The 24387-nt window shown below is 28.0% G+C and overlaps 1 protein-coding gene across 6 annotated transcripts in view; it reads left to right on the top strand.

Annotated features, from left to right (window-relative positions):
- Positions 1 to 24387, top strand: part of LOC123296569 (phosphatase and actin regulator 4) — a 387108-nt gene that overhangs the window by 118109 nt on the left and 244612 nt on the right. For 2 of the 6 annotated variants that reach the window (XM_044878094.1, XM_044878095.1), the window contains exon 2: positions 14 to 605. The exons of the other annotated variants lie outside the window; for them this stretch is intronic. In XM_044878094.1, the coding sequence (XP_044734029.1) occupies positions 284 to 605 (322 nt within the window). In that variant the 5' untranslated portion in view covers positions 14 to 283. The remainder of the gene's footprint in view (positions 1 to 13; positions 606 to 24387) is intronic. 6 annotated transcript variants of the gene reach the window in all.

Below are 24387 nucleotides of genomic sequence, written 5' to 3'. Positions count from 1 at the left end.
ATTTATGATACAGGAAAAAAGTGTTACAACCAATAATGAGTCAGTCTACCATTATTTATGCCAAATAAACTAATTAAAATTTTTTATAATTCAGAATTAAGTGACACAAATATTTTACATCAACAAAAAAAAATGTGCCAATAAAAATTTATGGTGAAAATTAAAATATTTGTCTTTGTTCTTTATGTGATCTAATTTCACTCCAAAGTTGTGTTTTTTTTTTTTCTGTTTTTTTGTTTTAAAAATGTTGTTATTTTATTTTTGTGTGCCATTTTATTAAATCATGTCAATACGTTTAACGGGTGTTTGCTTTGTGTCATCATCACCAACGTCACCCACATCAATGATGACACAAAATAATGTTGGTGGGGGGAATAATAATGGACATCATCTTCATCATCATCAAGGTGTAAATAATGGTGTTATGAAAACAGTTACCATTGTTACACCACAGCGTAGTAATAGTTTGGATTATTTAAATTTTGAGGAGAAACGACAATTAATTGCGTCGTCTTTGTCGTTATCCGACTTTCTACATTGTAGTCCAACGGCTGCGGCAGCAGATGCTGCTAAAGAATTAGCGGCTAAAACTAATGTTATTGTTGGTAAGTTCTTAACTGCTTCCCATTATTATTACTTACTTCTAGTCCGAGCACTTGCGGAATATATGCGCGCGCATCGCATACACAATATTTGACTTTTGTACTTATACCTTCAAACTTGATCATTTCTGTGAGGACTAAATCGCGGCTATGTACATATTTTGTTATTTTAGAAACATCATTTAAAAGAATATTTATTTAATAAGGAATTCGCTAAGCTAACGCAGCTCCTGCAGTGCTATTTTTTTGTTTGAAGAGCTTGTATCTGAAAATCAATGTCAAATTCAAAGCCTCCGTATGATGTGGCTTTTTCAAACAAACAAGTTTCACAAAAAATTTTTCTTGATTAGCAATTAATCCAATAAAATATATAATAAATATATATATATAATATATTATTGATATGAATGTTAGAATAAAAGGTGACACCCGCTATTTAATTATATATCACAATTATTAAGCTTAATGTTTTGAAATGAAATAAAAAGAGCTAATTTATTGAAGAGTACATCAGTAATTAATTGTTAAAATTTTATTGAAAATTAATTAAATAATGTATGGAAAACAAATGAAAATTGTTTACAAGTTCGCACATGTGACATGTTTAAGTATGGTAAGTATTTTAACATTTTTAAAATGACCCTGTACAAGTTAGACTGATGCTTCTCAGGTAAAACGGTATGGGTAGAACCGTATTCAACTCACCTTAGATAATTGACAATTAGTAAACTTGCATAAGTTAAAAAAAAAAATATAACACATTGGTTGTTAACACATACTGAGAAGCGACGTTTCTTAACTATTTTGTTAATTTTTTTAGTCATTTAAGGAATACATTTATGCAAAAATACAGTGTCTTCAATTTTTCTCAAGATTTAATTATTTTCAATTGAAAATTTTTGTCTCAACAGCTAAATTATATTTTCATAATAAAATTTTAAGCAAACACAAAAGTGTTTCTCTCATATTCTTCTTTACGATGAAAGTTGTAAACTATTATGGTGCGTTTATTAAGACACTGTGCCAAGATTATCTATTTCCCCAATGCATTACAACTATAATATGAACAAACTATAGTCTTGTGCCCGAAGTTAGTCATAAGTCGAAACGCTTAAGGATATGTGAAGAATGTAGTTGTTCTTTTCTTATACAGGTGATTTTATAAAAACTTGCCACAATTACATTTCGAAAACGAAATAAAAAACGTGAAAACCTGTGCTGGCAAATTTTTAGGAAGAAAGAAAATACAGTAGTTTTAGTCTCAGGAATTGAGGTACAGAAAAAAAATTTTCAATAAAGCTTTTTAATAAAAAATAAAAATCTGCTATTAAAATTTTGTAGTATGTGACCCGTGTTTGGCGATGAAGACGATGCTCCAATATAAAAAAAATTTTATTTTAATGAGTCGATGCGGTGTTCTTCCGTTTTTTAATTTCCCATTCCGTTTTTTTTTTTTTTTTTTTTTTGTAATATAAATTTGGAAGCTTTCTAAAGTATCATCCTGTATGACAAATTGATATGTTCTGCTTGAATTACTTTTAAAAATAAATACATTTTAGAAATATAACTATATATAGTGGTTGGGTTTAATAATTATATAGAGTTGCATAGTTATCCTTAGGGAATACATTATATTGTTCTTCGCTTCTTTTTTTTTTTTAAATTATTATCCTCTGCTACAATCAAGACTTTTTACTTATTTTTCTCTATTAGGTTAGGGTTCTTCGAAATTGATCTGTTTGATATTTGAATTCAAGTATCGTAACTTATAATTTTGGTTTATGGAATAATATTTCAGTGAATTAAGAAATTTTAGTACTTTTCTTGAATTTTAGAAATTTGCACTTTACTATTCACTTTTTTCGGTATCTATTTGCCTTGAAAAATAGAATATTTTAGAAAACAAAAATTCCTCCCGAAAATTGATTCTTTTGTCCCCATTAAAGTTATCGTATAGGTTTAATATAAAATTATCATCAACAGACTCTCTAATTCAACTTTCTTCTGTAGTTATTGAGAAAATAGAAAGCTTTGCCCTAATTTGAATCCTCACGGGCAAACAAAATATTTACGAACAAATATTTCAAATGAAAGTTGTGTAATTTTTGTTCGCAAATTTTGGTTCTATCTGTTACGGTTTAAAAGATGCAAAATGAAAATATTAGCAGATTTTTTGGAAAAATTTAACTAGCTAGTAAAAGAATTTGATTTTCTCCTCAAGGAAATATTTAAAAAATTGTATATTTATAAGCATTTCGTAAATTAAACTCTTGTGGTATGATTTGCTTGTTTATTATGCTTAAAATTAAAATAAAATTAAAATGACCTCTACTGTAATCTGTAATAATATTTATAAAATATAAAATTATTATTTATATTTTAAGAAAACTTCTATTAAAAGTATTGATTAAAAACTAATTATTTATTTATAATTTGTTACAAAATAAGAATGTTTGTATATAAAATTTTAATGTTTGCATATAAATTTAGCAGTTATGAAGGTCGGTCGTGATTATAATAAAAACTAATACAATTTTATCGGAAATCAACTATTATACAGAACCGCATAATAATACTTATTTTAGTTTTATTATTTATAATGAAATCAACTGTTTATATTTAAATAAACATTCACTCCTTAAAGTGTTTATCTATCTTTCTTATACTTATTAGTGAACAGAAAGTTTCTGTATAATTTTTCTTGAAGTCAAATAAGTTTAATTCAATTGGTGTTTTCTTTTTCCGTTTTTATTTTATTTAATAATTATTTTATTCATAATTATCCAATAGTTGGTGACACATTTAGCCCACGGTTTTGACCCATCTAGTTATATAGCCTAAAACTATCGTCTCTGAAAGTTGTATTATAATATCTCATTCACAGGTGGATCAGGTACTGCGCAAAGTAAAAGTAAGGTAAAATATATGTTTAAGGTAAGCTAAAATATAAGTGTATATATAACTATCTCTCTTATGTTATTCATTCTCGGTCTGATTCTATCTTAAGGAATATCTTTTAGCGTGTCTGGCAGGCTTATTCCACCATCAAGACGATCTGGTATTTTGGAAATAATATTTCAAAAAATACTGGTTCGGTGTCTTATTACTGAAAGGGTCTGCGCTTCGTATATTACGGTATTGGAACTATGTTCCTTATTCCACGATATTTGTTTGCTGGTTGTGAGTTCAATCCCAAAAAATTGCAACAGACACTAAGAACCGACATCTGGCTTACCTAGGAAACTAAAACTTTTTCAATCGATACAATTGTCATGAATTTTGAGAAAATGCAAAAATCTTTTTATAACTGTCAATTTGTATTTTTTGTCAAAATATTATGTTTTATCATTTAAAAAAATTGAATTGAGAAATTTATTAGAAGTTAAAGATAATAGAGATAATTTAAAGTAAGTACAATGAAATTTTAATAACAAACATACAAACATACATACATACATACAGGTGAAGCTAATATAAGCGTGTTAAAAAAAGAATTAATCCCACATACCTTTCCGAATAATAGCTCCTACATTTATTGGCGGCATCGTTTATTCAATTAACTATTACCTGTTTAATAAGTTGAAGAGAACAAACAGTTCTTAACAAAAATAAATCGTTTATTTACTGGATTAAACACGTTGTGAACAATAGTCAATTATATAGGTAAACCTGTTAACTGTAAATATTATTTATAAATTATAATAAAATGAAAATTTATTATATGGATGGTGTAGACATCACTTAGGTTGGTACTACCGACACTTAGGTATACATTCATACCTACAACGGATTCAAATGTCATGCTATGTAACATGTTTATTGAAGTTTTCATTAAATTAAGAATTTCATTAATCATTCTCATATTTCATTGTTACAAATAATTAGGGTATGACAATATTATAATAATAGAAAATGTATAAGACTATTGAAAATTTATTACTTCCATGTGTAAAATATACATTATGATGCACTCAGAGATCTGCGTTATTTTCATACAAAATATGGCATCTACTGCCAGAATTTTTGCCAAGGAAAGCGTTAAACAAAATTTTTTATTTAAAAATGATAATTTTTTTTCTTTTAATGCATTAAAGTTATTTTGTGGTGGTTAGACAAGACAAATATGTCTCATTATTGTGTTTGAGATCCATAAACCACGAAACTAGCTGTTAAGCTGTTGGGGGGGAGTAATTGAAAGAATCGCCATCAATCTCTGCATGTAGTCTTTCTATAGAGAAAATCCTTTTTTTTCTTTACGTATTTTGGTGGAAGTTTCAAAAATTGGTTAATGTATAATTCTTAAGTAGTCTCTGTCTGGAAAATTACTATCAGCGAATGACAATCCTTTTTCCTACATTTTATCCGACGCCGTAAAAACGTTTTTTCGTCGAGTATCATTCAGGTGACTTTTATATATTTTTCTATTAAGTTGTCACCAGAACAGCAAATAACAAGTGAAATTTACAAAATTTAAAAAACCCCCGACAAATTTTTGGGCAGGAATCGCCAAACTCGCACTTAAAGCATGTCTGTGGACACTCTCCATTAAATTACCTTTTCCTTAAAGCCTTTTGCAAACTGAGTTGATTGTGAAGATCATCGCCAATTTTTTTTTTTCGGATACGAAACCCTGAACTTGCACTTGAAACATAGCTAAGAACACTCTCCATTAAACTACCTTTCAAGCGAAACAAAAAAATCCAAACTCGGTTCATCCGTTTAGGCACTACGATGCCTCAGACAGACAGACAAACACACATGCATAGCGGTCAAACATATAACACCCCTTTTTTTAAGTCGGGGCCGAAATGAATTTATTTTAAAAGATTTCCCAAGTTTTTGGTTGAACCTGAAAGCTCAAGGATCTAATTGTTATTTTTTAATGTACAATAATTTTAGTATTTTTATATGTTTCTATATAGACGTCATGTGAATGTTTCCACATTAAATTATTATTAAATAAAATTCATTTATATTAATTAATAGTTGAATACCATTGAATCATTACATACACTTCGATATCTATTTTATTTGAATAAAATTATATAAATACTTTTACAATGAATAAATTCGATAAAGTTATTAGAAAATTTTTGAATATAAATTCAATGAATACTATTATAAATAAATGCCTATTGAAGGATTTCAAAGGATTATATTGTTACAAAAGCAAACTTCAGTAGGTAGTATTTAATTTTTGGAACCCTTGTTAAATAGATTAATTCTAACTGACGACGTAATAATTATATTTGTTTGGGGGGTTTTTGATATTACTTCACATGAGGAAATAATTGATCTTATGATCTGTGGTTTTCCTTTATTGTCTTACATATGATTTAAAATTGTTTCTACGAATTTTTTAAGTATTCACTTTTTTACTGAGTCATTCCAAGGATATTGGAAGGTAGTTAGCACACTAGTAAGAAATTTTAAAATTTAATTTGTAGGTTCTTTAAGCAGATATAAAATTTTTTGTATAAAGTTTAAGTAGATATTTTTATTAGAAAAAATTTGAATCCCATCGCCATAGTTAGGTAATGTTAAGTTTGGAAGTTTAATGAGGTGATAAATCTAACAGGCGTGTTTTCTTGCTTTAGGTCAGTGGTAGAAGAAAACAGTTTTCGAGAAATTCGCGAGACAGCCATTCAACAAATTTATTTTCTACCTCCCAAAAAGGTGTTTTGAAACTTTTTTTTGTCTGTTCTATCATGTTCATTGAAAGCATTATATCATATAATCTAGCATGGGGAAACGTAAATAAGGAAGTGAGTTTCTAAGGAAACATATCACACATTTATCTCGTTTCTGCCTATAACAAGTATGCAAATTCATCCTTAAAAAATATTGTCATAGATAAAGATAAAGGCTTTTATTTTACTTGACTTTTGTACGTGAATTCATTTTGGACTAAACTAAATACTAGTTTTATCTTTCTGTCAAGATAGAAGCCAGAATTTGAGCATCCCGATCTTTGAAAATTAAATAATCCACCTTTGGCGTAAAACGCTGTTTTACAATGGTAACTTAATTTTGTATATTCAGGAAACTTAATTTAAATATTTTACTCCGGTTTTCTCCTTGAATACAAAAACTTTCATTGATGGTTGACCCAATTTACCTAATTAATAATAATATAAAATGTAGCATCTTTGATATTCCTAACTAGTACCATACAAAGTTCTAATGTTTATTTAATAATCATATAGTGCCCATTCTATTATAAAATTGCCTTGAATAAATATACTGAGATACACCACTCAAGTGAAAGGGTCTCTTTTTATATAATTAAAAATACACACTATATTTTTGTGTACATATTTTATAAGGAAAATCATAAAACAATTACATTAATTAAATAAATATTATAACAACCAGTGCGCAGTGAATAATACACATATATTATTTATTTATTCATTATGTAGGAATGTAATTGAGTTCTTATAATAATTGGTATTTTTTATGAGGTATTAATCTCTGTAATATGTAAGAAATATTTTGCACATCATAAAAACGGTAACTATTAATTTAATTGAAATCGAAATTGGTATATCAAATTTCTCTGAACTAATACTAGTACTGAGTGACTTGAGAATAGTTAAAAATTTCTAATAATATAGTTTCAATTATTTTACCCTTATAGAACTGAGTTTCGAAGAATCTTATATATTATTTTATCCATTTATTTTCTAATTTGCCGTACTGAAAAAACTTTAGAAATTTTGATGTCTATTTCATAAAAATGACTAGCCTGTAATATATGCCTTTCTCCTGTAGTATCTCTGGTAGTATTTTCCCAATGAAATACATTTGCACGTCTCCCTACTTGGCTTAAGAACCACTTTTCTGTTTTCCCAAAAACGGGTATATAATAATAAAAAATGTGCTCCCGATTGACTCGCACTCACAATACTAAAGTCCAGAAAGTTTTCTACTTTTTGTTGAAGTTTACGGTATTTGGTTACCTAAAAAAATTGATACTGATTTAAATGCAGAAAATTTATAAATTTTTATCTTAATTCTCTAAGGATGTATGAGCACGGTAGTGGGGGCACAAATTTAAAAAATATATATTTTCAATTTTGATGATAAATTATATTATAACTTGACGATATAAGACCAAAAGTAAGAATAAAAATTTTCAATACCTGGCGTAATTTTCAAAATATCGAAAATTGAAAATTTTGTTAATTATTCAGAATTATTCGATATTTCGAAAACCAAGGCACATATCGAAAAATTTTATTCTTATTTTTCTTCTACGTTCATGAAGTTCTAACAAAATTCATCATCAAAGTTGAAAATAAGATAAAAATAATTTCAACCCTAAATCTACCCTGCTCTTATATGGACGGACACTCAGTTTTTTTTTTCTATGTCATTGCTAATATGTTTACTTTCTATTAAAAAGTTTTTTTTTAATTTGTTTTCATTCATTCCAAATGAAAATTATCAAAAACTTCCAAAATATGTCGTTTTTTGAGATTCCTCCATAAGAACCAATGTATTTTATATCGATTTTCAATTACTTTTTTCTTAAAAATTTTGCACCGATACCTAAGCTGAAATTTTAACCACATATTCTTTGAGTAAAAGTCTACCTATAAACAAATTTTGAGCCTTTAAATCAAACATTGTTGTCATGCTCATACATCCTTAATGATCGCTCAACCTTAAGTATTAATATTTTGATGCGTGAAATATGAATTATTATTATTAACATATTGCGTAGTTTTTATTTATAATTGACATTATTATCAGTTGCATAATGTATAACTGAACAATGAGTTTAAACATTGATAACAAAATATTGATAGTTAATGTTGAAGTATTATCGAAATAATTTTATTAATTTCAACAATAGAAAATGCAAGAAGGAACTGTATCATTTTCACCGAAATTTTGGAATTTTAGCGTATTTCAAAAATTCAGTGTGGGCTATTACACAACTTTTTGTAGCTCCTATTTGATTAGAGCTTACTATTCAAAACAAGAGTTGTTGGGATTTCGAATAATAATTGCTGGCCGAATTATGATAAAACTAAAGAGCCCGTTTGGCCCGAAAGCTTGATATTAACACTAAATTTACAATAATTTTTGTTCTGATCCATATTGCTAGTTTTATATGACAGGTTGAGCATTTAATTTGTTAAAAACAATTTAGCAACATCGGAAACGGCTAAACACTTTGCAGATTCGAATTCTGAAGATACGAAATACGTTGATGTCCCATCAACGTTGGGGACCCATATGTTAGGGACCCCTATCGGCAACGAAACCTTTTAAGCTCTTTAGAGATGAAAATTTGAATATTAGAAGTCTACAATACAAGATTCACCTTTTTTAAATCCTAATTTAATTTTGTTTCGATGTCGCAGATCTGTTTTACTTTTACAGAGTGGTTCAAGTTATATCTGCTGGAATATTTATTTTGGAAATTTTGAGTACATAGTATGTATGGCTTAAGAATTCTTCGGGATTTAAAGCTTATGGAGATAAATTACTTCAAATTTGTAGATACTTACTCAAAGTTTTTCTATTTGCGGTGAAGTCACTTGGCTATGGAGAGCTTTCCTTAGTTCACACTGTGTAATACAATTCCAATTTTTCAAAATTCCCTTTTCGGCAATATTTGTTAAGTTTTTTTTTTCTTAATTTAAATACATTGTATCTAAAAAAGAAGGCTTTACCAGCAATAAGTATATTGAAAAATTATCATTATTTTATTCTTATCTAAAAATAAGTACAATTTGTTGGAGTCCTGCTAGAATAACTTGAACCACTCTGTATGTGAGTGCTTAAAATTTGAGAAATAATATAAAAACGTTTTCGATCCAAGTAGTTTCTCTATTATTAATATTTTCGCAAATAAGCGAACAGCAATTTCTTGGTAAAATACTGCAATTTCAAATAATCTGTAATATGCGGAATCAAACATTGTCTGATAAATGCATGCATATTAATATGTTTTCTAGATAATGCCCATGATTTCAATCAAATGTGCATTGCCGAGTAAGTGCTATTGAATGATTCCACATGTTTAATATTTGAATTCCAAATACACAATAAACTTCAATAACATTCACTTGTTTATAAAAATAATATTTTCCAATACTTTTCCAAGAATCGAACAATAATAATTCATAAATATTTACCAATACTAACGTACAAATGACAAGAAATAATACATGCAAATATGTAGAGACAGAAATCATTGTTTGCATTTTTCTTTGTTAGGAAAATGTCTAATAGAAAAAAAAATTCCGAGGAGAAAATTTTGTTTAACTTTCTGATAGAAATATGTTGTTTTCATTCTGAAAATAAAATCAAAATCAAAATTGCTATGATATTTTAAAATTTTTAAGTATACTCAATGTCACAAAAAATGCTCGTTTTAAAACATTCTAAGTGTTACTATTATAACATAACATATGATGCGTACGCTTAGAATGTTTTAACTGTGGCACTTTTTCTGACATTGAGTGTACATGTGTGGTCCAAAAAAATGCGCTGTGTTGAAAAAATGATGCGATCGAGTTGAAATGATTGAAAATCATTGTCCCTTTAAACACTAAAATAAAATTTTAGTGAAATATCACCATTGCTCATCAACTACCAACTACCAGTTTCGAAGCATACCCTATCCAATAAAAAATAAATTATCGAAATCGAACTAATCTGTAAAAAATTATCCCTTAGAAAACCAAACCATGTTTATAAGTAAGGGATTTCGACTTTTGTACTTTTTAGATTAAAATAAAAAAATTAATAAGATTTTTATCCAAAAAAGAGACAAATCATATTTAGTGTAATTTCGACCCAAAAATACAAAAATCGAATTCATTTTACGATTGAGTGTCAGCCCTAGTAGCTCAGTTGGTTAAAGCGTAACTAATTTCGTATGCGATAAAGATATCTTGAACAAATGATAACAAACAATTGACTAAGTTAATTGTTGAAATACCATGTAAAAACAGTGTTGATTACGTAATCGCTTGTTTTTTTACGTCAGATAAGTAAAGAAAGATAGCCAAACATTCATTCATACACACTTAACTGATATTCCTATATAATACATGCTATATAATTTGGGCTCTCGCGGTTAAACAGTTTATGAAAAAATGTTTCAAACAAAAGTTGTTTAGTTACATTTAAACTTTTGTTCCATCTCTAACGGCTTACAAAATGGGTCCTACAGATCCGAGACCCTTTTCTTGTTTTTGAGTTACCGTGTTGACAGACAGACGGACAGACAACCGAAAATGGACTAATTAGGTGATATCAACACCTATACCAAAATTTTATTCGTAACATCAATATTTTTAAGCGTTACAAACTTGGGACTAAACTTAGTCAACCTTGCATATATGCATGGTATAATCAGCAATTTTCACAGCTTTTGCCAAGAATGCGTACTAGTAAATTCAGTAAGCGAACCCCTTTCAGATGCAAGTGATATATTTCATATACACATGGTATAAAAATTTCAAATTCGTATAATTTGAAAACTTTACTACATTTTTTTATATTCGGCAACGGACGGAAGCATTTACTACTCATCATCGTCAGAGTTCTCAACAAATATATATATCACTTTTTCTACCGTTTATTTATTCTAAAAACTGAATAATAATTTTCACATTACAATAATAATTTATGCAAAATTATTGACAGCTGTCACACAATGAACAACATCAACCGACAATTATTAAATAATATATGCAACAACCAACAATAATATAATGATGACGTTTGAATGATTGGACTATACTCTGTATGCAAGGAACATGGATAGATGATTGGTGTACATTGTTACAATAATATCCCAACAGTAGACAAAATAAAATTATTGTTATGATATAACAAATTGTTATTATTATAATATGTTGAACAATTATTAAATATGACATATCATAATATAAATATTTTTATTATAAAATATTTATAATAATAATAATAATATTTAATATTTTGTATGTGTAATTTTATCTCTGATATGTTTTAAAGTTTTAGCGTGCACTTATGGCCTTCAAATAGTTATGTATGTTTAATATCATGATTATTTTGTTTATGTATGTTCAATTCACTTGCCAGTAAAAACATCATTCTACATATCCCACCCTACCCCACTTTTGAAAATGTTATGAATAATCTAAGGCTAAGGACAAAAATAGAAATAATTTTAAAACGAGTGGGATATTTTTTAACCACAATCAATGAATTAAAAAGTTCAAAATTAGTCTGATTATGAGACCCTTTTTAAAAACAGTTTTCTTTATAAATTATGACTAAACAGTCGATGGGCATAAAAAATCCAAGTAAAGTTTTTCCCCGAAATTATCTTTATTTGGGTGCTAGAAATGACCTATGAAAAGTCCATTGCAAAATTATTTGCGTAAAAAATTCAAGGTCGATTTCCGAAGAGTGTTCAGTGTTTCGTTATAAAATATTTCGCTATTTTAGTTCAGTTATTTGGTAGTAGTTAACAGTTTGATTGTAAAAACCATTGTTTTGTGGTTTTACAAATACCGTTGAATAATTTTAAACTATTTGGAATTGCATATTTCTTTCAATTGAATACGTTTTCTTTTTTTTTTTTTAAATTGAAATACATCAAAAATATTCATGATAAAAGTAATTTCAAAGAAGACTGTTTGTTAATGCCTTGTAAATTTATTAAACTTTCTCGGTAATTTAAAAGTTCACTTCTAGAAATACCGCCGAAGAAATATAGAAAATTAAAAATTGGTTGCACATAGTCGGTGTGGTACTGAAGTCGTGTGAGTGCGACCTGTGTAGTCCGCACAACTAACTTCCCATATACTAGCAGGTACCCAACCGATTGGCTGGGCAATTTCTCTTTTTTAAAGCAAAGACTTTTACTTTATAGCCCTCACTTATCCTCCCTTTTGTTCACAATTTTATGGATTTTAATTTTTCGGTGAGAAACTCTAACTTTTTTGAAAATAAAGTTTTGCTCATGATACTTGCTGACATTGTAACTTTCTATAGGCCCAATCATTATATTAACCTGATTGTTATACTTTTTGTATCAAAATCACCTCATCCACTGAGTATCATTGAATTCCAAAACGAAATTTTTTTTCCGATTTTCTCGATTTTTTCAATGAGGCACGCACCCCCTTAAAAAAATGCAAAAAATCAAAAATTTTTTTAAATCTCCAATTTCGATAAAACTCAGTATATAAGGTAATTTTGACCCAAAAAGTACAAAAGTCGGGTACAATTGTTGACTGGTCGAATAGTTTTTGAGTTACGGACTAAAATCGATCCAAATATTGCGATATCTCAAAAACTCAACGCATCCAATCATTAAAGTAACCTGATTTTTATATTTTTTGGATCAAAATTACTGCATCCACCGAATTTCATCAAAATCCAAAACAACATTTTTTTGCGTTTTTTTCCATTCCAAGTTATAGCAAGATGACCTGAGCATGTAAAAAATTGAGATCACCCAACGCGTTGGCGTTTCTTTACTGATTATCTTTTACGTTCTTTAAATAACTTTTTTGTTTGTATAAAAATTCATATTTTTAAAAGTATTTTTAATTTGTGTATATGTCTATATATACACAAAAATTTCTCTCTTGTAGTATTATTGTATTATATAATAAAAATTTTCCTTTTTCACATAATAAATGCGAAGAAAACACTCTTTACAAAAAGTTTATAATAGTCATTTCCTGGAAATCATTTCTTTAATGTAAATATACTAAATACACATTTTTACTACCTAGTAATTATGTATATTTGAAATAAATATTTTCATTTAGCAGAATATAATATTTCACAATTTTTTGTATTCTTTTCTTGTAACTTTCCGGTGCTCAAAAGTGTAAAATAAAAAAAGTTTAAAATCCGACTGCGTTAAATAAAAACTGAAAAGAAAGAAACAAGTATCATAGTTTTACATAGGGACTTTAAAAGTCGGAATCCATGAACTTCTAGAACTGGCTCAAATCTTCCCAATACAGGGTCCTAATGGGTAAACTATTGGAATTGTTTTATTCTTTTTAGTTTCTTTTTAACGCAGTCGCGTTTTTAATTTTTTTAATTTATTGCTTTGAATAAGTGCCTTGTTTAGAATTATACTATGACCAGTATTTTCCGGCTCTTAATATTGTAACGTTTTACTAATTTTAGGTTTGATACAAAAGCACCACTAGGTAAATTTAAAAACTTTGATGTACTTTATTGTTCATTTTAATTTTATATATTAATTCAACAACTATTCGGACTGCCAACCGTCCACACAAACTACCCGAAGGAAAGCCCGAAGTCTATATCGATACTGATATCAGTCCATACGATATCTTAAATAACGTGTTTGCAAGATTTTTTCCTCGTGGAGCTTGTGTATTTGTAACGATCTGGTGATTCTTTCCTCAAGTTGATCGATTAGATCAATGGCTACCATATCCTGTTACCATATCATGTGTATCTATATACTTTCTATGTTTTAAGGATGTATGAGCACGGTAGTGGGGTCACAAAATTAAAAAATATAATATTTTTTTCAATTTTGATGATAAATTGGATTATAACTTGACGATATAAGATATAAAATTTTTCGATATCTGGCGTAATTTTCAAAATATCGAAAATTGAAAATTTTGTTTAATTATTCAGCTTTCGATATTTCGAAAACCAAGACACATATCGAAAAATTTTATTCTTCTTTTTCGTCACATTCATGAAGTTATAACAACATTCATCATCAAAGTTGAAAATGAGATAAAAATTATTTGAACTCTAAATCTATTTACCCTGCTTCTACATCTCTTATATGGACGGAGACACTTGGTTTTTTTTCTTTTCTATTCCATTGCTTATATGCTTACTTTCTATTTAAAAGTTTTTCTTTAAGTAAGTAAATGTCGCTTTTTGAGATTCCTCCATAAGAGCCAATGTATTTTATATGGATTTTCAATGACTTTATTCTTAAAAATTTGCACGGATACCTATGCTGAAATTTCAACCACATATTCTTTGAGTAAAAGTCTGCCTCCCATGACGAACCTCCCATGATTAGGTAGGAAAATGGCTTTCGGAGAAACTTCTTCAAACCTTCCCAAAATGTTGTTCCGAACACAGAAAGTCATTTTCTAAGCGTTTGGAGTCCTTTATTGTTGTATATTAAATTAATACAATCAAGTTTTGAGAATTTAAAAAAAGTTTATAATAATTAAGTGTAATTAAATGGTGATTTAACACAGCCAAACTACCTTAATTCTATCCAATTACAGAGAAAGTTAAGCATTAAATAATTAAATAAAACCCGCGCATTGTAATGTAATCTATCTAACACATTTACATGCAACTTAATTATAATTCATCTTTCACACATTCGATGTTCATTTACAATATACATGATTATCTTTTAAATTAATATGATGGCTGGTATAGTGGTAGGTAATAGGTATATGATGGTTGGGTTGGTTGATGTTTGGTGTAGGTAAATGAGAAAGAGAATTATTGTTTAGGTTTTGTGTTTTAAGGAGAGGTTTTTTAAATATATGGTTAGTAATTTGTATGTATCTAATAAGTATACATTATTTTTTCACACAATTACTGCATTAATTCATTCTACTTACATTCATGTTATTATTTTTATAACGAACATGACATTTATATGTGTATGTAATATTTGTTGTTCATGGCCATCTAATAATATTTTATTAGTTATTCCATTTGGCTATGTATGAATCGTAGGCCTAGCCCCTATAGGTAGTCAGAATACGGTATATGTCCCATAATTGTGATAATCCCAACTAGAACCTGCCATGTTGCTTGGATTTTGTTTATTTTTATTTAAAAAAAGTGAAAACAATTAATTGACTGAGGTAATTGTTGAAATACCCTGTATTGAAAGTGTTGAATACCAGGGCTTGCATTATTTTTTTATAAAACAGAAGAGTTTAAAAAATCAACACAATTATGGATTTTTTTTCTGTTTTCGAGAACATTTCACAAGACTACTAGTTGAAGCTACTTGCTTTATAGTTTTGGAGGAAATGGACACCAAAATTTTGTCCTTATTTACACCCTCACGGTTAAAAAGTGACGTTTACGAAAAAATGTTTCAAACAAAAGTTGGTTATTTTTATATAACGAACATTTTCTACATTTAAACGCAAGCGATACAGCGAAAGCTGGGCAAGAATCTTTCGATTACTGACTGGCTTTGATCAAAATTATTTAATTTTTTAGTTTTAATTAAGATTATGAAAATTAATTTTTATTTTATCTTTTTTCTAGGTAAGTGATCGTTTCTACTATGCAGTGTAGTATTTTCTAAACTGTGAGTATAAAAAATTTATTCTTTCCCCAATAAATACTTTGAATGAATGGAAAATTTTAAATTGTTTTGTGGAAGTGCTGCTTCGTCGTTCGGTAAAAAACAAAACAAACGATTTAAGATTATAAAAATTCTAAGACCTCAAAATTCTATGCACGGTCATGTTCGTACCAACAATTTGATGGAGTATGGTTTTTTCATTTTTATATGTTTACTTTCTATTAAAAAGGTTTTTTTTTTACTTATTTGAATTCTTTCCAAGTGAAAATTATCAAAAACTTGTAAAATATGTCGTTTTTTTGAAATTTTTCCATAAGAACAAGGTATTTTATGTCGATTTTCAATTATTCTTTTCTTAAAAATTTGCATGGATATCTAAACTGAAATTTTAACCACATATTCTCTGAGTAACAGTAAAAAACATTTGGAGCTTTTAAATAAAACATTGTTGTCAAGCTCATACAATCTTAAATTTTTATATTTTTTTTATTTGTTAATTAAAAAGTCTCATTAATGTACGTACTTAAATTTAAATGGAAAACTTCACTTATCTATACAAATTTCAAAATACAAATTAAAATAACGATGATTCATTCATTATTACAGTATCATAATTATTGTTTTTGTATCCATTTTTAATTTATTCTAAATATTTATTAAAATTTAATATTTCTGAGTGTTTACATCATACTCTACCTTCCCAACCAACTCATCTATGATGCATGCATCTAAGTATACTCAATGTCACAAAAAATGCTCGTTTTAAAACATTCTAAGTGTTACTATTATAACATAACATATGATGCGTACGCTTAGAATGGTTTTAACTGTGGCACTTTTTCTGACAGTGAGTGTACATTATAATTACTACGACGCAAAAAAACTTTTTGAACTTAATACTTATATATGCATTTACAATAGAAAATTACAAATAACCTTGATATCTGCACAAATATTTCAAAGGTAAAATCATTAATTAAATATGTTGACAAAAAATAAACGAATTATTTACAGTACAAAAAAAATTATGCTATTTTTAATTGTTTTTACCTTCATTATTTATTTAATTTTTGTATAGGAAATGGATATTATTTAATGATATTTTTTCGAACTAAATTATATAATGTATTGTTATTAAGTTTATATAGGAAGTATTTTAATAAAAATCTTTTGAAGAAAGAAAGTACCTACACAAAAAATTCGTGTGTAACAGAGCTAAATCATTAAAGTTATATTTCCCTCTCATAATAACATATTTCTTAAAGAGCACATTTTTGACATTAACTCAGCGACTTTCAATACTCTAGCTCAATTTGGAGAGGCGATACACAAGTTTAAACGCAGAAAACCGCAAAAAACATAATATTTCGTCATAAAAAGTTAGAAGGGGACTGGGAAGTTGAATTGAAACCCTCTAGTTCAATTTGGAGAAGTCGTGCCGAAGTCTATACCCTTAAAAGCGACGAAAAAAATGTTTTTTATCCTGGAAATCAACCACTCCTAATTTACATAAATCAGTCCCCGCTTTTATATAATCGTTTGTCTAGTGAACATCCCTACATATTTAATTGCATCTGTTTTAGGCATCCATAAAAACCCATAAATTGTGTTCTTTGAGTCATAAAATGGTTTTATAACACACACCTTATTTTTGCGTTGATATTCAATACAGTGCATAAGTCTATATTTTCGGAGACTGATTAAAAAAAGCAAAGTTTGCCATAGAATGGCAAATAGTACTGCTTCGCATTTTCGTAATGCGGAATTTATTCAATCATCATGATCATAAGTTCGACTCTCCTACAACTATATTTTATTTTTGATATCAGACATGAATTCCATACATTTAAAAAAAGTTGATAAATAGTTGAGGCTTCTTATGATATCAGAAATTAATAGATACTTAAGAATTGGTACTTAATGTTTAGTAGGTAAATACTTAATTTTATTCTTACCTACTGTGAATTAAATCAAAGAAACAATGAACAGGCGGTCAAGGTTGTTTCTATCTATTTCCAAGAAATACATATTTATTATTGATTGCAAGACGTTTTAAAAATAAATTTCTCATACGGATACTGCTTATTTGCAAATGGAATTGATTAAGTGATTTGTTTTTTGTTAGCGAAAAAAATGGAACCTATATTAATGAGCAGAAAATTCAGATATTAAATTAACGAAGTAGTAATTACGCGTTCAGAAAGCGGCAGGTTTAAACATCGGAACAAATTTCATTCCCATACTATGATTAGTATATCGCAAACATGTGCGACAATAAGTTAAAAAGTAATGAGACTTGTTAAAATTAATGACAATTAACTTTTTTTTTAAATCCATTTTAATTTGTTGTGGAGCTAGTCATATCCACAAACGTTCCGTAACTCGGTATTTGTACTATTTACAAAATATTTTACAACTTTCGAGAAGGAAGAGCTAGAAACGTTCACTTCAGAAAAGAAAAAGTTCACTTCAAAAAAAAGCCAGAAAAAATTGGTTCACTCGGCATGTGTTTAAAGTAATTGAAATTATCGACTTCGAGAGATTGAGAAAAAAGTATTTTTCTGTTACTTTTGATATCAAGTCTATTTTTGCAATAAAGGTTTCTGACTACTATCTCTTGAAAAAGACTTAATTTCGGATATTTCTTCCCTTATTGAACTTAGGTAAGGATAAAATGCGTCGCGCATCTCAAAAAAGCGTATTAAATTTTGAGCAAAATGATATCTATTTGTGCTTGAGTCATTTATTTAGATGATAGCAGAGCGAAAATAATTTTTGCTTTAAAAAATATTTCGAAATGAAATGAAACGCTTCATAAAATTTTTACATAAAGACATAAAAAATTTGATTAAATGTTCAGTTAGTTATTTATGACCTACATAAGTACATCTACACACATGTACTATTACATTTTATATATATGTATATAGACCGCAAACATTTCAAATTTAATGGCATTTAGTATTCACAAACGAAAGAGATCTTTATCTAAACAATAAATAGTTAAAATGACATTTGAATATTTAGATGAAACTATTTTCATTTTGGTTTGACATTGTAATTTACTACATCGGAAAATAATCAATCCTATATCTTGAAATATAACGTTACATGATTTAAACAGAATGTCGCCACACCAAAAAGGAATCCTCACATAATTTTTTTTGACAACATAAATATCATTTTCTGAAAAATGCTTACTTGCTTTATTGTTTTTCGTCCACATGTGTGTAAGTCCCGTGGCGAATGTAAAAGTCTTAAAATGTTTATCGGGATATTATATTAAATTGAAAGACTTAACATAATAGTACTGGCTTAAATTTTATAATAAAAATTGGCTTTTCACCGGTTCTTTTTTTGAGTTTCAGTATCCCTGAAAAGTATCCCGATATATTTCGAAAATGAGTATAATATGGTATTTGTAGTTAATTTGCTTATTTTATTATGTGTCATTGGAAGTGGGATCCTTGTAGCCGCGTTGCCGTTTCAGGTATTTCTTCACCTCCATCTAAGATTTGCCCTTTTCTCTTTGAGGGGCAACTTCAAACTTCAGTAGTTCGCAAATGGAACCCTGAGTTTCATACTATTTCAAAAAATATTTTCTAGAAAAATATTCAAAATTACAAATGTATATGCAAGTTCAAATAACAGATTTTTTAATAACCCAAAACATATTTCACTTTAATAATCTGAAAATTTGTAACAACCGAATAAGCTGGTAAATTGTTATATGCCTTGTGATTTGTATAAATCATGAATGTAGTCAAAGAAAAAGATTAAATAAACACACATCACATAATGTGTTTGTTGGTTGAGTGTGTGACACGAATGTCACTCAAACTTACTGTGTACGTATTATTATGCTCGAATAGTCGATATATAAAAGGAACGACAATAATCCCGGAAATTGATGTCAGCAGAGACTTACTTCGGTTAGTTTCTACTTACCTTGCCTCACCACATACATAACAAAATATGTATATGGTGTGGCTGTGATATCTAAATACGTGCAGATTTGAATCTTATACGTATAGACGTTAAAATCTCACCTATTTAGTGAAATGGAAAAACGAATTCGAAAATAGATTCTCAACTATCTAGTAAGATTCTCAACTATCTGTCAGCCACAATTAAGTTGTTAAAAGTTGTTGAACATAAGTACCATTTATGAGGTTCACTACTAGGCTCTATTAGATTCGATCTGCAGTGTTGACGACATTCCTTCAAAAACCTGCGTCTTATGGTTCAGCACCATGAAAAAATTCAACTTCTTCCCTTTGAAATCTTTTCAGCAAAGCTCATTTTTTTCTCGATGAATTCACACTACCATTTAGCAAAATTGGAGAAAATAAGCTTTCCAGATCATTTGCTATGCCAAAATTGGTCATTCGAGATCTTTCCTCTTATTTAGGTTGATCTCGACCTCAAAGTTTTCTGTTATTGCTCCTGTGGCTATATAAACAAATATTCTTCTTATGATTTAGCAATTGGTCCTTTTAGAAATTTGTGACTACAAACTCCGAGTTACATAACAAAAGAAACTTGATCCTGCTATAATTTTTGCTTTTTCTTTGTGATTTCATCGATAGTTTTTGTTAATGATTCCGATATTCCTTTTCAACGTTGGAAGATGAAATTTTTGGTGAAAAATCGTTCATGGTTTTTTATATATTCATATTTGATAATACAAAACCAAGAAACTTTGTAGAAGCGGCTGCATAATGCTTTGCCCAATTCTCTCAAAATCCTTGTAGATAGAATGAATTCTTTATGATAAGAAACCTCTTATAATCTTTTGAATGAGTTATAAAAATATTTTGAATGGAATAATTTGAAATCGTAAATAATGATTCGAAATAATAAGTGTTATTATAAAATTAAATAAATAAAAAAATTCTTTTGTTAATGATTAAACAACTTGTTGGTATTTCTGGACAAATGAATGACCTGATCTGATCCATTGTACGACAATAAAAACATACACGTATACACAATTATGACAACACCTACACACAACAAGGTCACTCTGTGTATTTTGTTGTATCTTTGGAAAAGTACCATACAATCATTATAATTTACAATCATTAATTCTTTTACAATATGTTGACTATATCCATAAACATAACGTAATCTTATAGTAAATACTTAGTATTTCAAAATTGTAATCTTTAATGTGCTACGAATTGCTGGAAGTATAATTATGAAATCTTTTTACCCGATTGTCAAGGAGTGGTTTTCGCGTGAATCTTGTACTGGACTTGTTTCTTTCTTTTCAGATATAAGTTAACGCAGTCGGGTTTTTGATTTTTTAATTATTTAATTAATTTTATTATAGTAGACTTTAGATTTGAAGGATAAAATTGCAGAAATGCTAGAAAATCACCAATTTTGGTAAACAATTTTTTATTATTGTTAATCCATTTTTCCAATTCAAAAAGTTGTTTCGTTGATTTTTAATAATTCTTGTACAAAATAAACTAGTTTTACATAAAACCTCTTACCTTTTTTTATTTATAAGCAAATTCTTCTTACACGCATTATAAAATAATTTTGAATTATTAAATAATTTTATTTTAATGTGAAAAAGACAACCCGTTAAATTCCGTTTATTTTAAAATTTAAGTTTTTTGGAGATGTGAAAAAACAAACTACTTATATTTTTTTTAATCAGCCAACTTATAAATTTGGACAAGTTCTCAGAAATTTTAGTTTGTAATGTAAGTGAAAATAAGCTTATGTATGTAATGAAACATTTACATGAATGCATAGTATAAATATTATCAAAGATAATAAATGAGAACTTTAGGCTATTTCAAATTTATAAAATTCAATTTTTTTGACCCAATTTCCTAGATCAGTTTTTTGTATTTTATAAATACGTTTTTCGACTACCAAGTAGTCATCATCAGTATGAATTAGCTAATCGTAATTACTCTTGCACCAAAACTAGGGTATTTTAGTTTACGTCGAATTTATATTAGTTAACTAATACCTATATTAACTTATTTAGATTGTCGATCTTTTTAATAATTAAGGCATCGAAGTTTCGCGACAGTATTTTGAAAAGTACCTACGTAGAAATCTTGATATAGAACCTCCCTCCACAGGTTGGTAACCCACTGGCCAGCTGATTAAAAAACAACTTGTTAGAGTTTGAGTGTGTAGATATTATTCATTACGTAAATAACGTTATTACAGATGTTTTTCTGAAATTTTTTTACACATCGAACATTTAAGACATTTCTATACAAGTTACACACATCTGTATGTAAATGAATTAAAACGGTTTGAAGAATATATATTCATAATTGAAAATAAGGATTGGAATACATACTCATAACATATTTAACAGTGAATACCGGTTACACAAGGTTAATAAAATATTTAATACAAAATATATTACATTCTGTTCAAACAATATTTTGAATTTATAATATTTAAATTTATTTAATTCGTTTAAAAGTCTGTATTCAACTTTAAATCACTTAAAGACACAACAACTCTTACTGATTTTGAGTAAAATTGAAAGTATTTGTTTGATCGGTATAACGGTTTTTTAAAAATATTTTTTACACACAGTATCCGCGACATGATTGCAATTCTATCGATCTTTTAATGATATTATTCGAGAATTTTTATAATACTGTTGTTTAACCGAGATTTTTACCTTTGAGATTAGAACTGAGTAAGAGATAATGTTAAAGTTGTACCCTTGTATCACTACGCTAGCAAACATTGGCAGAGATATGCTTGATCATCTTTAAGTCGAATTAGGATAAATTTGGAAAAACCTTTAAGCCTGTATCTAGAGCATTATAGACTACTAACTTGATACCCGTACGCTTCACTGGACTTAAAAGTAAAAACCACCACTTTGTAGCCTCTACCTCTCTTGATCTCACTTATCCTCCTTCCATAACAGCGAAGGGATTATAATAGTCATAATTCATTGAGTATTTCAGAAAAGATGGCCATGAATTGTTTAACAATTACTATTTTAAATTATTAAAATTATTACAGAAATCTTTAATTTATTCAAAATGTCAGAATAAATTTAATTTAAAAAAATATATATAAATTATAGCTCATGTGTTATTCTAATGTACGAGCTATATTGCTGTACAGTTTCATTCAAATCCCTTTGTTATTTTTTGCGTGAAAGCGTAACAAACAAACAAACAAACAAACATCCTTACTTTCACATTTATAATATATAGGGATAGTCCTTAAGCCGGCATATTTTTATTAAATTGGAATTTTCTGGAATTATTTTTTCTTGTTTTTACTTGAATTTTCATGTTTATTGAACTTCCTAGATTTACAGATATAAAATTGTATTGCTAGTTGGCGTAGGGAAAATGTAAAAATAGATATTAAAACTAGTTGCTTATTGTCTGCAATGGAAACATAATAAGTCAACTAATTTATATCTATTATATTGTATATCTGCTTATGCATCTCCCTATATAAAGAAAGCTTATTCTAGTACAAATGAAGAAAAACCACAAAACATTCCATCAATTTTAAATTTTGTATTTATTATTTGCATATTAGTCATAATAAACTTTGATTAATTTTGAAAATATAACAAGTCAGTTAAATAAAACAAGCGATGCATGTAATTAATAAAATTTTCTTTTCTGTGTGTTTCCTTCAACTTGATTATAAAATTGAACATGATGAACACAAAAAACAAGTGATGATAATGATAAAACGTTATTTTTATCTTTTAGTTTTTTAGCAGATAGATAGGATAGGCAGCTCTTTGTCGTCATGACATTTATGTCGTCATCATCATCATCACCTTTGTTTTTATTCGTTCATTTTGTTTGTTCGTCATACGATATGTTCGTATAGTCAGTCGTATATACCTTAACGTTCGTTCATGCATTGAAGTTCTTTTGAAGTGTGATGATTCGAAATGAACATTATATTTAATTATATCTTTGGAATATGAATAATAGTGTGATTTATGACATTTTATGTCAAATATATTTCACGAACTTCTTAACCATTATTACTAGTCTATACACAATATTTTCCTCCTTTTCTATTCGTTGTGTGCGTAGTCATGGTAGGGACTAAATTTTTGACGTTAAAGGAGGTTGTTATGACCAATTTGCAATTCTTGACATGTAAATGTTATAGTGAATGTCAAATTAATATTATTGAAAAACACTAATTAATTAAACTTAATGCATTAAACATTGTGAAAATAAGAAATCAAATTGCATAAATATTATTTTTTAAATGTAAATTATCATAATTATTTATTTAAATTTGTGAGACAATAATATTAAACTTTCAATGTAAGTCATAAATGCAATCCATACAATTCTACAATTAAAGTAGTGTATCGTTACCATGGAAACGCCTCCAATAAAACTCACACACGGTGCGAATAGTCAACTAATATCCTAGTTTAGTTTCTATACGATAGTGTAGTTTCTAAACTTAGTTGTCTAA

Source organism: Chrysoperla carnea, chromosome 3 (assembly GCF_905475395.1).
Source record: "Chrysoperla carnea chromosome 3, inChrCarn1.1, whole genome shotgun sequence".
Taxonomy (NCBI): domain Eukaryota; kingdom Metazoa; phylum Arthropoda; class Insecta; order Neuroptera; family Chrysopidae; genus Chrysoperla; species Chrysoperla carnea.
The sequence above is the reverse complement of the archived record's forward strand: the minus strand, read 5'-3'. Positions and strand labels throughout refer to the sequence as shown.